A 15,125-nucleotide genomic window follows, 5' to 3' on the forward strand; every position below is an offset into this window, starting at 1 on the left:
TTTGTTAATTAGTTAGTGAAACAGTTAAACACAATTCCATAAAGAACCGCAATCCTTAATACATTTAATAGGATTAAGAAAATAAGCTCACTGGAAAGAAAATGTCATATTATACTAAGTGCCAGGCTTAGAGTTGGGGTAAATGCTGTCTTTAAATTGAAGGTTTGGGAGACGAGTGGGATTAGATTAAAAGGTTCAAAATATGATCACAGGAAAACAAGAAGTTAACTATAAAGTTTTAGAGTCATTGTAAATGTTAGGTATAGGTCAAGGCTAGGTTAGGAAAATGGGGTGGATTAGGTTAGAATTTGAGGTCAAATGTATGGGTACATTTAGGATACGGGGCAGGGTTCAGTAGCCAATTATTTATAAATAAAATAGCTGGAAAAATATGCAATGAAAAAGGGATGGAATTTGTTCCAAGAACTGCCGTCTTTCAAAGAATCCATTACCCATCAATCAGTTTTCAATGGCACATCCATTTCCTCCCAAATTGCAGACAATCTTGCCTTTTCCAGTTCCAATGAAAAAGAAAAATCGGAAATTGGAATTCTGTGGTGAAATAGCATAGATCCAGATGAATAGGTTTCCCATCGGAAGCGGAAAAGACCCTAAAACAGTCATTTGGAGCATCAGGAAACAGAATGTGTGAAATGTAACAATAAGTTCAGTTACCAACATCTCTGCTACGTTAAGTCAGTTTAAATATGAAAATGCTCACAAGAGCATCTATTCACCATCATGTCACAGCCACTCTATTGGCACATGTGGTGCAAATATTTCTGTTCCCAACAATGAAACAACATCAGTGGATTAATGCGTTTTTTTCACAGTTGTAAATAGTAAAGAGAATAAACACAACAGTCTTGTTCGCTGAACTGCATTATGAGAAAGTCATAAGGCAGTTTTGTTTAGGTGTCAAAGAGATTCAAAGGGAGCTCTGCTGAGTATGTCACTTCTTTTCTGCAAATGATTAAATTAAAAAGAAAAATACATGCTAACTGAAGCTAGAGCAAATGTTTTTCTTTTCTGTGGCTGGCATGTGGACATTTGGGGCAATAGTATTTACCCAATGTATTTACAGACCAAGCTACTTACCTTCTGTAACACTACTTTTGATGGAAACACAATCTTCCAGAACATTTCTCATCTAGTTAGTACTCCTTTCAAGCTCTTGACTGATCCAGGAAACCAGGGACTCTTCAGTGACAACAGATGCTACCATGCAGCTCCATTCGCAACTCAACCTCTGGATCAAACATCATTGCAGTATATTAGGCCCTAACTGACATGTTATCACAAGTTCCCAAAATGGTTTGCATGTTTTAGCTAAGTGTGCAGAGAGGAACAGAAAGTGCAAACAGCACCAAAAACATAATGAAATCTGTCTGCATACCTCAGAATCTTATTAAACAAGGCTCTAACTCAATAGAAAAGGAGAGAATAGGAGAGGTGAGAAATCAGCATGAAGATAATTTATTCACTAGACATATTGTTAAAGGAGGAAACTTTTCTTCTGATGGATGCATATTTCTGCAAATTCCACACCTTATGAATGAGTCCCAAAGAGTGAGTGATGGGATAAGTCCCACCTGCCTGGGAAGTAGGACTGAGCACTGAAGGTTAAACATGGAAATCATGGAATACACCACAGGCAAAGGTCTTTTACCTGCATGCCTGATACATGAGGCAGTCATGCATGGTACAGCTCTGCAAGGATGACTATGTAGCCTCCCAATAAATGTCAGCAACCGGTACACCTCTAGTAAGAGCTATGTAAGCAGCAACTGCCCTGGTGGAATGAGCACAAATTCCCTGTGGTTAATCTTTCTTGGCCTGGGCTACCAAATCTCGATGCAGAGGATGACCCAATGAGAAATGGTGCAGCTGGTCATCACCTTACCCTTCTTAGCTCCAACAAAGGCCATAAAGATCTGGTCCTTAACTGTTCTGACGCATATGGTTCATGTAGTATGACACTGCACAACTGGGACCGAGCTTATGCAGCCATTTCCTACTCCTTAGTCAGATGCAAAGGAGGAAAGAAAGTTAGGAGGGTGTGAGACTGGGTCATACAAAATGCAGAAATCACCTTGGATAAGAAGGATGGGTAGGTGGGAATTGTGAAGGGTAGACTAAATGAGAGTCCTAGGATTCCTCCGACTACAAGCAGAATTAACTGCCACCAACAGAACTGTTTTTAGAGTAAGACAATGAACCTGGCAACTATGCATCAGCTTGAACAGAGATGCCATCAAATTAATAAAAGATTAAATTCCGCCAAGGAACAATAAACATCAAAATCTGCCCCACTATTGATGATCTTAACAAGGAACCTTGGTCTGGAAGACAGATAAATGCAGACCATGCTGTCTGGTAGCCTTTAACCACAGCCATCTCCAAACCCCTGCTGTCAAGGGGCACGGTAAACCTCACAAAGTGATTTTCAGAGGGACTAATCTCTTCTGACTCGTATCACTAAAGAAACTAGTCCCAGACATCTGCATAGATACATTTGGTGCAGGCTTCCTTTTTTTTGAGACCTCACTAAGAAAGCAAAAGGAATCTAGCTGGCACCACTCAGTCTCAATGTGTGCAGCCACAGCTTCTGCTTTGTGCTTGGGGAACAGGCAGTTAGGGGGAAAGAGAAGGTTCAATTCTGAATGCTAACAGATCAGAGTACCAGATCCTTCTAACCCAGTGAGTCAGACGTAATCAGAATCAGCTATGCGCCATCCTCCAGCTATTTTGGTAATACTTTTACCAGAAGCACGATCCACAGAAAAAGACACAGTAGGCTCTCAGACAAGCTGGTTGTGAATGCATTCCTGGGGAAACACTGAGCAGAAAGTATATGGCACAAAAGTGAGGACACATCCTGTTTGGGATACGGCAAAGAGTTAAATGTAGACCCCAATGTGGAGAAGGTTTGTATCACTTCTGGATGCAGCTCCCACCCATGTTCCTTCAGCAAGAGATGACTGAAAGTATCTGCTCTTGCAATGAGGGAACCTGCAAGATGAGCTGCTGCTGGGACAATTCCCTGTTACTCCACCTACTTAGACAGCTGAATCACCTCTCAGTTTAGCATTTATGACCCTACATTGCTGTCTGCTGACCTAATGTACAGTGGAGGGTTGTCCAACAAAACCTGGCTTTTGCTCCCCCACGACAGACTGCAGTAAGGCCTTCAATGCAAGGCTGACCATATGCAACTCAAGCATGTTTATTTGAAGGCTTTTCTTCTGTTGCCAGAATGAACACCTGAGCCCAGCAAGGAAGTGCTTCTGCGTGGGAGAGAATTGGAACAGCTTGACATTAACAGGAAAGTCCAGGGTGTGGAGAAAAGTCACTGTCCTCAAGAGGTTCTGCTAGTACTGCGTGGGGGACTCTACTTTCACCTGCCAGTATCTAAGTACAGAAATATAGATACGCCTGACTTTTGCACTAAAGCTGCCACAACCACAAGCACCTTCATAAATATGCAATGGGCTGTCACCAGTCTAAACAGTAAACTGGTATTGCTGAGACCCTATGATGAACCTCAAGCAGCACCTGTGAGCTGGGTGGTCAAAGTAGGTGTGCTGGAGGTCAGGGGATGCACACCAATATTCTGAATTCAAAGCCAAACGGGGACTTAGCTTAGGGACATCTTGAATTCGTCCTACTAGATGAACACGTTCAGAAATCTAGTATGGGCCCTAGACCTGTTCTTTTTGCATACCAAGAAGTAAAGGGAGTGAAATCCTATGCATCTCTGTCTCAGAGGCCCTGCTTCAATTGCTTCTCTTTCCAACAAGACAATGGCGTCTTCTCTAGAATTGAGATGTTTGTTGGAGAGCATGCTCTGAAGGAATGAGAGAGTCTGAAGGAAAAGAGGGGAAGGAAAAGGTGTATCTTTGACAGATTAATTGTATGATGTAGCTAATCAGAGCGGTTTAAAAGCAGCAGAGCCTGCAATTTAGAGTAACTACTGGATCTGCTGCTGCTGTTGAGGACATCCATCCCTGACCCGAAAGGAAATGCAGCTAGTGTGAAGTATGGACGGGCTACAATGGCTACCTCTGCCATGACTGTACAACTTTAGAGTAGCCAAAGAACTTATGATCTGGAGAGGCGATGCCCAAGGCATGACACATAGCCATGCTCTACTTGAAGATCTCAACATCAACTGTTATCTCCAAAAGCAGAACCTGAATATCTTATGAGGGAGAGGAACGCATCTAGGCATGTCATGGAGCATGATGTCTGTCCCCAAAGATGTACAACAGAGTAGGCCACATTTCAAGATCTGTTTTAAAGCTTTCAGCCCATTACCTACAAAGTCACCATTTTTTTTTTCACATGGTCTGGCAGGCTAACATTTTGCCAGCTCACACAAGTCATGAATGCGCCAGCCTAGAATGCAGATGGCATCAGCATTGTGCAAGGGCAAACTGCTGGAGTAAAAACACTTTCAGCCTACATCATCAAGTTTCTTGGGTTCCCTGTTCAGGGGTGGCATCGGGATTCTATTTCAATGAAGACACCAGAACAGATAGACTCTCTATAGACAGGAATGAGTGAGAGGAGAAAAAGAGAGGGCCATCTCAGCAGGTCTATGGCGTCAGGAAATCTGTCTGTGGACTATGAGCTTTGTTAGTTCTTAACAAATTCTCTAATGAATGGGGTGCAGTTCCTTAGCAGGTTTTGGCTTCATCTGATGTGCAATATCGGGGGTGTCTGAATCAGAGCCATGGGAGTTGCTAATCGCACATGAAGGGTTCTGAGTAGGGCCAAGAGGGTAGTAGAGCCATTCTGAAGAGTCCAAGCATCACAAGCTGGTAGACCAGGACCTGTGAGGGGTCACCCAATGGATTTGTAAACACAGCTTCATCTTTTATAAGTTGGGGTCTTGACCAACGATGAGGAGGATTATGACTTTACGGAACATGGGACTCCAGGTCTAGGGTGCAGCATCATTACTTCGACAAAGAACAGGAAGTCCTCTACTGTGGATTTCATGTTTTTGCAGGAGAATCCCTTAGGAGAAGGTTCCCTGAAATGCAAATCACTTTTGGGAGGTGGACGTAGCTTAGACATCTACTCAATGGGCTTTGGCCCAATATAGTTTGGTCTCCCTCATAAAGGTGCAAGAATCACAGGCTGTGATGTTGCGCTCTGCCCCCAGGCTCCACATGCAGCTGAGGAACATTTTGTGTGGTGGAAGACAGAGAGAGAGAGAGAGAGCTCCCTACCATATTGAAGAGGTGCAGAAAACAGGAAGGGACGCAAGCATACTATTACGCGCCTATTATACTCTTTTGATGTCACATGCAGAGGTGGACTTGTGGAAGGAACTGCATGGCACTACCTAGCAGCATTTCTGAGACCAGTCAGGAGCTTGAATGATATATTCCTCAGTTGAGAAGTCTGCAGGAAGTGATATCTATCATAATAGCATAGTACTCTGTGACTGGGAAAATATTGGATCGGAATGTTATTACAGATGGTCACATCTGTGAATTTAGTCTATAAAAATACTTCAAAAGAAAGCTGTCATTTGAGCTGGAAAAATAAGTGTTTTTGTACAACTCAGCAGCATGTGTCATAAACAAAAAGGTTTTATATTAGGTGTATTTTTCTGTGATATCTATAATACAATTTCAGGGACCAGATAGTAGACTACATAAAACGACCACTAGTTTGTTCCAGAGTTTTGTTACGACGTTTTTTTTTTTTTAAAGAGTTTCTAACATATTTGTTAACCTTCTCGGTTCATTTTTTCCTCTGTAACCCTGATGCCGGTAGCACATCTCTAAACGAGGAGTGAAAATATCTCAACTGTAGTGGTGGAGTTGGCATTGGTGTGTTATTTTCTTTGAGTTCAGTACTCTACATAATGCAGTTCATCATCATTTGAAATGTCTCTTCTTAGTCCCATTACTATGTCTTCTATACATATCTGGTAAACAGTGCCTGATGTGGTAATAATGTTATTTACATTTTTAAAAGATATCCGAAGTAGTCAGTTCATTTCCGTTGGTCCAGTTTCACAAATTGCCACAGTGGTTGTTTTGCACGGAGTATGTTTCTTTCGATGCAAATTAAGATCACTTTTGCGCCTAAAATGTTTCTCACATTTAGTACATTTGTATGGTCTTTCTCCAGTATGGATTCTAACATGTCCATTAAGATTATCTTTCCGATTAAAACTTTTATGACAAAAAGAACATGTATATGGTTTTTCTCCTGAATGTGTTCTATGGTGGGTTATAAGATGGCTTTTCACAAAGAAGCTTTTGTCACACTCAGTACATGCATATGGTCTTGCTCGTGAATCTGAACTCATGTGTCCAGTATGTTCTCTGAACAAACTGTAGCTTTTATTCCACTCGGTGTGTGAATACGTTCCTTGGTTCAGATTTGGAAAGTCTGCAGGAAACTCTGCATTGCTTAATGTACTCTTGTACTTCAAATACTTATCTGACCGTCCTGAGCTGGGGCTTCCTCTGAAATGCAGCGGCCTGCTAAAACTACTTTCACTTTGAGTGGCCTTCTCCTCTATAAGTTCTTGGAAATATTCTGACAACACTTGGCTTTTGGAGATCTGTTCCTTAACTGAGCTTTGGGGCACTTTTGTGTTGTATTTTCTTGAGAAAGCTCTAGATGACACCGGTTTTTCAGAATATTTTATGGAATCTTGCACCTTCTTTTGTCTGTTGTTGCCTTCGTTGTCTGTGGAAATAAAATGATATTGTGGTGAGCTTTTTTACTTATAAAATTATTTCCTCATAGAATTGCAGCTTGTAAATTATCCATTCAATACCCTAAGAAAAGAAAATAATTCTGAAACTCTTCAATGTGAACAGCGATTCGTATAGCAAATCCTTTATAAGGATGTTTAAGCAATGTGCTGTAGAATAATTTATGAGAGGGAGCTGAGTAACAGTACAATGAAGCATTTAGTGGATGAGAAGTAATGGACGTTTTGCATTTAAAGCCCAAGACCTCTTTCAGTACAGACAAAGAAATTAACAGGTATGCAAATTTGTACAACTATGCAAACCATACACATAACTTGCCCAGTTCTGAAAACTTTATGTCTTTGAGGTAAGACTGCTTATGTTTACAAATACAAGACAAACACATTGCTACTTCTGTTACCAGTGCTGCTAGTGGGAATCCATTTGCAAAATATGTATTAGAGTTTATGACAGAGTGGGCAACCAATTGATATGTATTTGATACCTCTCAGACAGCTGTTCAGTAATATAGGTGCAACAATGCCAACGAGTCTGCTAGTGAGAAAGCAAGGGGAGCCTCCACTGATTGAATGAAGAATGCTACTGATAGTCAGGAGGGAGCATCTCCAAGCGAGGACAGAGAAATTGGGGTATTCTGAAGAATTAGCATTTTTAATTCAGGGGCTATACAGTACTAACACTAGGGTAATAATGTGCATGGTGGAAGGGGGCAGGTTTAAAACAAAACAAATGAGTTTAGGACCCTGGAATTAGAAGTACTTATTCAACTCTATAGAGCCATGGTTTCTGCAGCAAATAAGGTGTCCCAAACCTCGATGCAAAATACGAATTCAACACATCAGGGTAGCTGAAGACCTGGAATCTGTAGGTAGGTACTGTAGGCCTGATTTAGAGTTTGACAGACTGGGTATTTCACCACAAACGTGGCAGAGTATACTATATGCCAAACTGACGGTCTGCCCACTCTACTGAGAGTTGGTGGACCATCAAGTTTCGGATGGTGACCCCAATGGCTTCAAAGTCAGAGACCCTACACCAACAGCCCAAATGAGTTGGGTCTGCCAGAGTAGGTGCATCAGACTGCCCACCACATTTAGATTGGATGGACTGATATATCTCAGTCCGGGTCCCCAGGAAAACCATGCTGGTCCAAAACTGAAATAAGCAAAAAAAAAAAAAACGACCCCCAAATCCTGGTAGCAAACTCTCACTTTGTCAAGGTAATCTATTTTTCTCCAAAAACAAACTCCCACTCTGGGAGTTTGTCTTTGGAAAACAAGAACTTGATGAGCAGTTGCTTGAAACATGGTGGCCACTCACCAAACTTACAGTGCCTTCAGAGGAGAAGCAGTGGTGGCAACTCCTATGATGGCACAGAGGTCTTAACAGGGCCAGCAGAGATCCCACAATATAGTGGGCGGCAGTCCAGTCAGTGGTAAAAATTACTCCTAAAATGCTGACTGACGGCGTACTGACACACATATTTTGAGATCTGTATGCTTTCAGAGGAGCCATCATCAAGGCCCCTATGGTTAAAGAAAATTGTAATAAACAACTCTAAATCAAAGATCTTTTATTTCAGGAAAATATTAGTGCCACATTAATGGGGAATTTGTAAGAGTACAATGGAAGTAATTTATCAGTGTGTGTACTCGGAAGTAATTATGCCCTCTGAAAGTTCTCGACACGCATAGGTTTGAACTTAAAGACTCAAAAGTAAAAAATATGAAAAAGGCATTGCTATCTTTTCACCACAAATATGGTGGGTTGCCTATATATGGTCCCTGTTAAAGGCTGAAAGTAAAGAGGCAAGCCTATCACCAATATTTGTAGAAGACCATTGGCAGCACAGCCACTATATCATACTTCAAAGGAAAGGTACTTCGCTATTTCAGATCCTACTCAGCTAATCACAAGCAACTTAAAAGATTAGGAAACTTTCCTTCTGACCCAGTCCCTATCCATTTGGCAGTTCCCTAAGGATCAATATGGGCACAAAATGTGTTTTAACTTCTATATGGAACCACTGAGAGTCCTAATGGAAACAGTCATTTTGGTATCACTCTTCATACATGACTAGCAGTCTCTGTGCCAAGATAGAACTGGGTCATTATGCAATCCAGTCCAGGTTTTCTGTCAATGGATACGTTTTTGATTACTTGTTGGATATCCTCTGTGGTGTTCAGAATTTCACAGTATTGTCCATGGGCTCCCCACATCCAAGCCAATTCTATAGTATCAAACAATTCTGCAATCTCATCTACAGCTGTGCATGGCTTGGATGAATACAGCTTTATGTAGAAACCACACAATTCATCCAGGATATTTGTGATCTCAGGGGCTTTTGATCCGTCTACTCTTTTTTTTTTTTTCTGTGTTTCTTTTTTGGCTACAGTAACCCTGCAAGAGTTTTACTCAGTCAACCTCCCCTTGTATGCTCTAGTTTTTGCCTCCCTCCCCAGGCAGTTAAGTTCACTGTATACAGTTTTTTAAATTAATTTAGTTTCAATCTCACTTCAGCAAGTATCGCTGTGTCCTGCTATCACATTAAGTTCTCTCTATGATCTTAAACTCACCTAGTCTGGTCCAAAATGTGATCCTTCAGTAATTTGGTGAAATTCCATTCAGTGATGTTTTAAAAATAGATACAATGCCAGGGACCAGATAAATTATGAGATCTTGACAACTGGGCAGCCATACTGGATTGTTTATGTCTACTAATAAAAATAGGAAACTAAAGGAATCTGAATAAATGAGGAAGGAAAATGTTACTTGCATAGTAAATATCTGTTTGTGGCATGAAGTGCTGTAGATTCACATTCTCTGCATACTTAACGCCATCTAGTATTGGGTCAGAAAGGTTGCAAGTTGTTTTTGTTCAAAAAGTCTTTGAAGTCACAAGGTATTGTGACTACTCCTCTTGCTGTTAATGCGCATGAGCATCGACTCCATCATCAGATTGTTTTCTCGCAGGCGGTTTATGAATGGAGTGTTTTGCAAGTAAAGTAAATGAAATGTCCATGCATATTAACATGTAGAAGAGACTACTACAGCCACAAGTGTCCGGGAAGGTGGGTGGGCGCATGTGAATCTACAGCATTACTTGCCACAAACAGATGCTTACTGGGTAAGTAACATTTTCCGTTTTATGCCATATGTAGCTGTAGACACATATGCTCTACGTAGACTGTAAAGCAGTGCCTCCCAAAAAGCGGTGGCTGACCTGTGGATGTTGTAGTATTTTGAAAGAGAGTAGATAGCACTGCCTGACCTAGATTAGCTTGTTGGTGGGCAAAAACATCCACGTAGTAATGTTCAGAATGTTACCTAAAAAGGCCGTAGATGCACCTTTTATACAAGTTGAGTGTGCTCTAGGTGGAATAGGTAATGGCCTTTTGGCTTTTGCATAGCATGTTTTGATACATTTGGCGATTCTTGGTTTGGTAGATTTAGAAACAGCATTACCTTTATGTAGTGGAGAAAAAGCAACAAAAAGTTGTTTTGACTTCCTAGAGGTTTTGGTCCTATCAACATAGTACATAAGCACTCTTTTCACATCTAATGTGTGTAGGGCTCTTTCAGCAACCAAGCCAAGTTAAGGAAAGCAGACTGACAATTCAATCGCTTGATTAATATAAAAATGAGACACCACGTTTGGTAAAGATTTTGGACTGGTTAATGGCTGGTGCTCACTGACACATCTGAGGGAAGTTACTGCAACTAGAAAAGGCAATTTTTGCAACAGAAACTGTAAAGGACATGAGTGAAGTGGCTAAAATGGTGGGCCTATGAGTCTAGTGAGGACAACATTAAAGTTCCAAGAAGGCCCAGGGGTAGTCTTGGCGGTTTTTACTCTTTTGAGAACTTCCATAAAAGCTTTAATGACAGGTTATTTTGACAAGAGTAGAATGCTGTCTGTTCTGAAGGTAAGCAGCAATAGCTGTTAAGTGTAACTTTATGCAAGTGTATGCTAAGTTTGCCTTCTGTAAATGAGAAAGGTAGAAGATGATATTTTACACTGGAAAGGGTCTTAATTTTGAGCAATGGAACAGTGCACAAAATGTTTCCATTTTGCTGCATAACATGCTCTAGTAGTTGGTCCACGTGCTTCCTTAAGAATATCCATATATTCTTGAGGTAGGTTTAGATGACTGAATTCTATGGCTTCAGGAGCCAAGTTTCAAGATTCAAATCCTTGGGATTCGGGTGTCTGATTTGACTGTTGTTCTGAGTGAGAAGGACTCGGTCGAGTGGAAGCACATAATATATGGTTGTCATGTTGTCTGTGCTTATGAAAACTACTTTGATGTTGAGATGAATTACAAAGGCTTTGAGTGCTAAGTGAACAGCTAGCAGCTCTAGATAATTGATGTGTGGGGTTCAATGTGTGTGTTTCCAAAGACCCTGAACTGGGAGGTCCAGGAGATGAGAACTCTACCCTGTCAGGTGACCGTTGTCAGAACGATCTGGGGAATAGGATCCAGGAATGGGCCCGCTTTAAAAGGTTGGCTTAGTTCCGCCACTGCAGAGAGTGAAAGGTGCAGCTGTCTACTAACACTAGATCCTCTAAGCGACCCTGTGCCTGAGGTAATTGCAGTGATAGACATTCCTGGAACAGGGACATGTGAAGACGAGCATGTGGTAGGATTACAATGCATTAAGCCATCATTCCCAGGAGCTTCATGACTGATTTTACTGTGAATGGGTGTTTGGGACGAAAATGAGAAAGCTGTGTTTGAAAGTTCTGTATCCTTACTGCGTTTGGGTATGCTATTCCCAACTGTGTTTTGGGAATGCCCCCTAAACAGGGCTGTATTTGAAGTGGGTTTAGATGTGACTTCTGAAAATTTATGGTGAAACCTAATTGATGAAGTAAGTCTATTGTGATGTGAGTATGTTGCAAGCATTGATTGCTGGCTCTGATGAGCCAGTCTTCTAGGTATGGGCTGACACGAATTTTCTGCCTGCGAAAGTGAGCTGCTACGACTGTGAGGCATTTTGTAAACACCCTTGGAGCTGTTGCAACCCCGAAGGGGAGTATTTTGAATCAGTAGCGTTGTCCTTCTATCACAAATCTAAAGTATTTACAAAGTGCCGGATGTATGGGAATGTGAAAGTGAGCATCTTTTAGATCTTGGTTCAATACAAAGTTGCCTTGTTGCAGTAATGTGATCACATCCTGAAGTGTGACCACATAAAAGTGTTCTGATATGATGTAATAATTTAATGGCCTGAGATCCAGGTTAGGTCTTGAGGAGCCTCCTTTTTGGGTATGAGAAAGTATAGTGGATATAAACCCCGGTTCACCAATGATGTAAGGGAACTGGTTCTATTACTCATTTTATCAATAAGGCCAGAACTTCCTGTTTGAGTAGAGTGAGATGGTCTTGTCTAAGTTTATGAGTGCAAGGGGGAATGTTTGGAATCGTGGAACTGAGCTCCAGACATTAACCATGCTGGATATTATCCGACACCCATTGATCTATCATGATTTTTTGCCAATTTTGAAAAAAGAACTGAAGGCATCCTCCTACAGGTGTTTGGTAATCGTAGGGAAGGTTTAGTGAGTCACTACTTGGGGGCAGCAGAGGGGGTTCGAGGAAAGAGTGTTTTTCCCTTACCTCTGTAGTTGTTCCCTTTATAGGAACCTCTGCAAAATCCTCTTTGAGGGGATGTGTGGGGTTGACTTTTACTATATGATAGCAAGGTTTTACATGTAGAAGGCTTAGAGGCTGATTTATATTGAAATCTACGAAAAGTACCACACAAGGCAGGGATGTGGAGGGCCCCTATGGATTTCGCCACTTTGTCTTTCTTCATCTTCTACTTGTGGGCCAAACGTGTTTTTCATCAAATGGTAGATTTAATATGGACTACCGTACCTCGAGCTTAAAGCCCAAAATACGTAGCCACGCATGTCGACGTAAAAAGACACTGGTGTTTATTCCTCTCGCTGCTGTGTCGGCCAAGTCTAAAGCACAGCAGATGGAATTAATGGAAATGAATTGCCTCCTCATTAACAATCCCCTGGCCTCTTTTTCTGTACTCCTCTGGGAGGTACTGGAGAAGTTACTCCATCTCGTCCCAGCGGGCACAGTCAATTATGGCAAGTAGACCCTGAGTATTAGCAGTACGCCAGTGCGTGGCTGCTTGAGTAGCAATACGCATGCCAGAAGCATCAATGAGCTTGCTTTCCTTATCAGAAGTCAGAGCATCATGAGCGGCTTGTGAGTTAGCTCTTTTCCTGGCATTAGTTATGACTAAGGAGTCAGCAGGAATGTGACCTTTAATAAAAACTGGGCTCAGGCCTTATATTTTGTCTCCACCTGCAGAGTGATAATGCGAGCGCTAGCAGGGTCTTGAAAGATATTGTCCGCATGCCTCAACATACCCTTTATCATGAGTAGGTATTGTGTGGACTTATGTGAGGTGGTGAGTGTCTCAAAAATGAATTTGTCTTCAATGGGCTCGTTGTGTATAGGCACCTGATGTTACGTGGCTGCCCCCCCCCCGATGTGTTTTGGAAAAGAAGTTGTATCGTCTGGTGGAAAAGGTCAAGTTGGATAGATCTCTGTGTCGGTGTCTACACATGTCCACATCATATTGAGACCAAGGATCTGTGTCTGAATGCAAAGGGAGACTTTCATCATGTGTCCTGGATTTCATTCTTCGAGAGTGGAATGAATAAAACGCGTATTGATCGAAATAGAATTTTCTTTGGTCCCGGTACACAAAGTAATGGAGTAACACGTTTGAAGACAGTAATGATGAATTGGATGGAAAGGGCCTAATAATGACCCAAATCAGGGCTTTGTGAAAATGCGACTGGACCCAAGGTAGGAAGAAAACAATCTGATGATGGAGTTGATGCCCATGCGCATTACCAGCAAGTGGAGGAGTCATGTCTCGAAAGACTTTTCAAACCAAAAACAAACTGCAGCCTTCCAGACCCATCGCTTGATGGTGGAAGTATGCAGAGCATGTGTATTTGCAGCCACACATGCCGTCAAACATATTTTTCCCTTGATCCAATGAGCATTCAGCACCCAGATATGACCTGCAGACTTGAGCTATTTGACTGAGGGAACTCATCACAAAATTGCCATTGCAGGATGCCAAGCACTGAAGACTGCATCCTAAAAAAGTGTGGGGTGATATAAAGGGACAGGGGTATCATCTCTAACCACCCCAAAGGATATTGCTAGATGAGGGACCAGAGGTGAGGATCCTGCCCACAAAAATAAACAGCCTGTGATTTTGCAAGATTCAGCAATCTTGGTCTATAAATCTATTGATACTGCCCACAGGCCACTACTCACAAGTACGGACCTCTGCAATGGGGGCTAGTTGCAGTGCGTCATAAAAATACTGAAACTGTCATCAAGGAGGATATCACTAATAATATAGAAACCAGTGTATAAACAAGAATAGTATGTGATCCCGAATAAATGCACAGGCCCCTGTAGGAAGATAACTACACAAAGCCTTAGCAAAGCCCTGTGCCCATCCCAATTTTGAACATAATGCACTGCGCATGGCCCTTGCACCTGCAGAGAAGTGTTGGGTACAAAGTGAAATTGCCCTTGATTTTGGGTGTACTCCGCATCCCACAGTGTGCACAACCATGTACGGACATATTCTACTCTAAATGGCATTCATCCATGAGCATTTGTCTTCTCATAAACCATCACATGGGTGTATCTATTTCTTCAAAACGTTTGTCAATGCTGAAGTTGTGTGATCTCTTAAGTGATATCATCAATAAGGTAATTTGAGGTGTCATCAGCAATGTTGTGTGAGGTCATGAGCAGCACATTGCAAGGATTTGAGCACGTTTCTAGATTTGCATGAAAACAATAAAGTTGCTTTTAACCACAATTTTTACTGGAATTCCTGAGGTGTCTGTAAACAAAGAAAAACGTACCTGAGTAAAGGTATTTTATTTACATTTCTTTACATAAATATCTAAAAAATTAGATGGAATCCACAACAAATGAAAAAAATCTTAACTTGATGAATCTGAATACCGCTAACTATGATGGGGCAGATCGCTTTAGTTGTGGACTTATCTCAACTACTTTACTCATTCATCAAAATTCAAATATATCCAACCAGACACTTCTTGAAAGTGCTACAGTTAACTTGTTCTCTGAATGGATTCTGGAATTCCAGCATTATCGTCTCCTTTTTATACTCCCTTCACCATCCTGTCCAACCTTAAGACTTTTAGCACTCTTTTAGCACTCTTAGGTGGTCCTGCAGTGATGTGAACATTTTCTAAAATATAAAAAAACAAATAAAATCTATGAAGAGATAAATACCACAGAAATGAGAATGGAGATATGCAATTACAATGTGCCATTGTTCAATGCTTTTTGA

At 41.4% G+C, this 15,125-nt stretch overlaps 1 protein-coding gene across 1 annotated transcript in view; it reads right to left on the reverse strand.

Annotated features, from left to right (window-relative positions):
* Nucleotides 1-5,583: 5,583 nt before the first annotated feature.
* LOC138288370 (zinc finger protein 282-like) overlaps nucleotides 5,584-15,125 on the reverse strand; it is a 94,121-nt gene continuing 84,579 nt past the window's right edge. Inside the window, exon 7 of the mRNA XM_069229930.1 lies at nucleotides 5,584-6,717. Within this exon, the coding sequence (XP_069086031.1) occupies nucleotides 6,008-6,717 (710 nt within the window). The 3' untranslated portion in view covers nucleotides 5,584-6,007. The remainder of the gene's footprint in view (nucleotides 6,718-15,125) is intronic.

This window comes from Pleurodeles waltl, chromosome 4_1 (genome assembly GCF_031143425.1).
Source record: "Pleurodeles waltl isolate 20211129_DDA chromosome 4_1, aPleWal1.hap1.20221129, whole genome shotgun sequence".
Taxonomy (NCBI): domain Eukaryota; kingdom Metazoa; phylum Chordata; class Amphibia; order Caudata; family Salamandridae; genus Pleurodeles; species Pleurodeles waltl.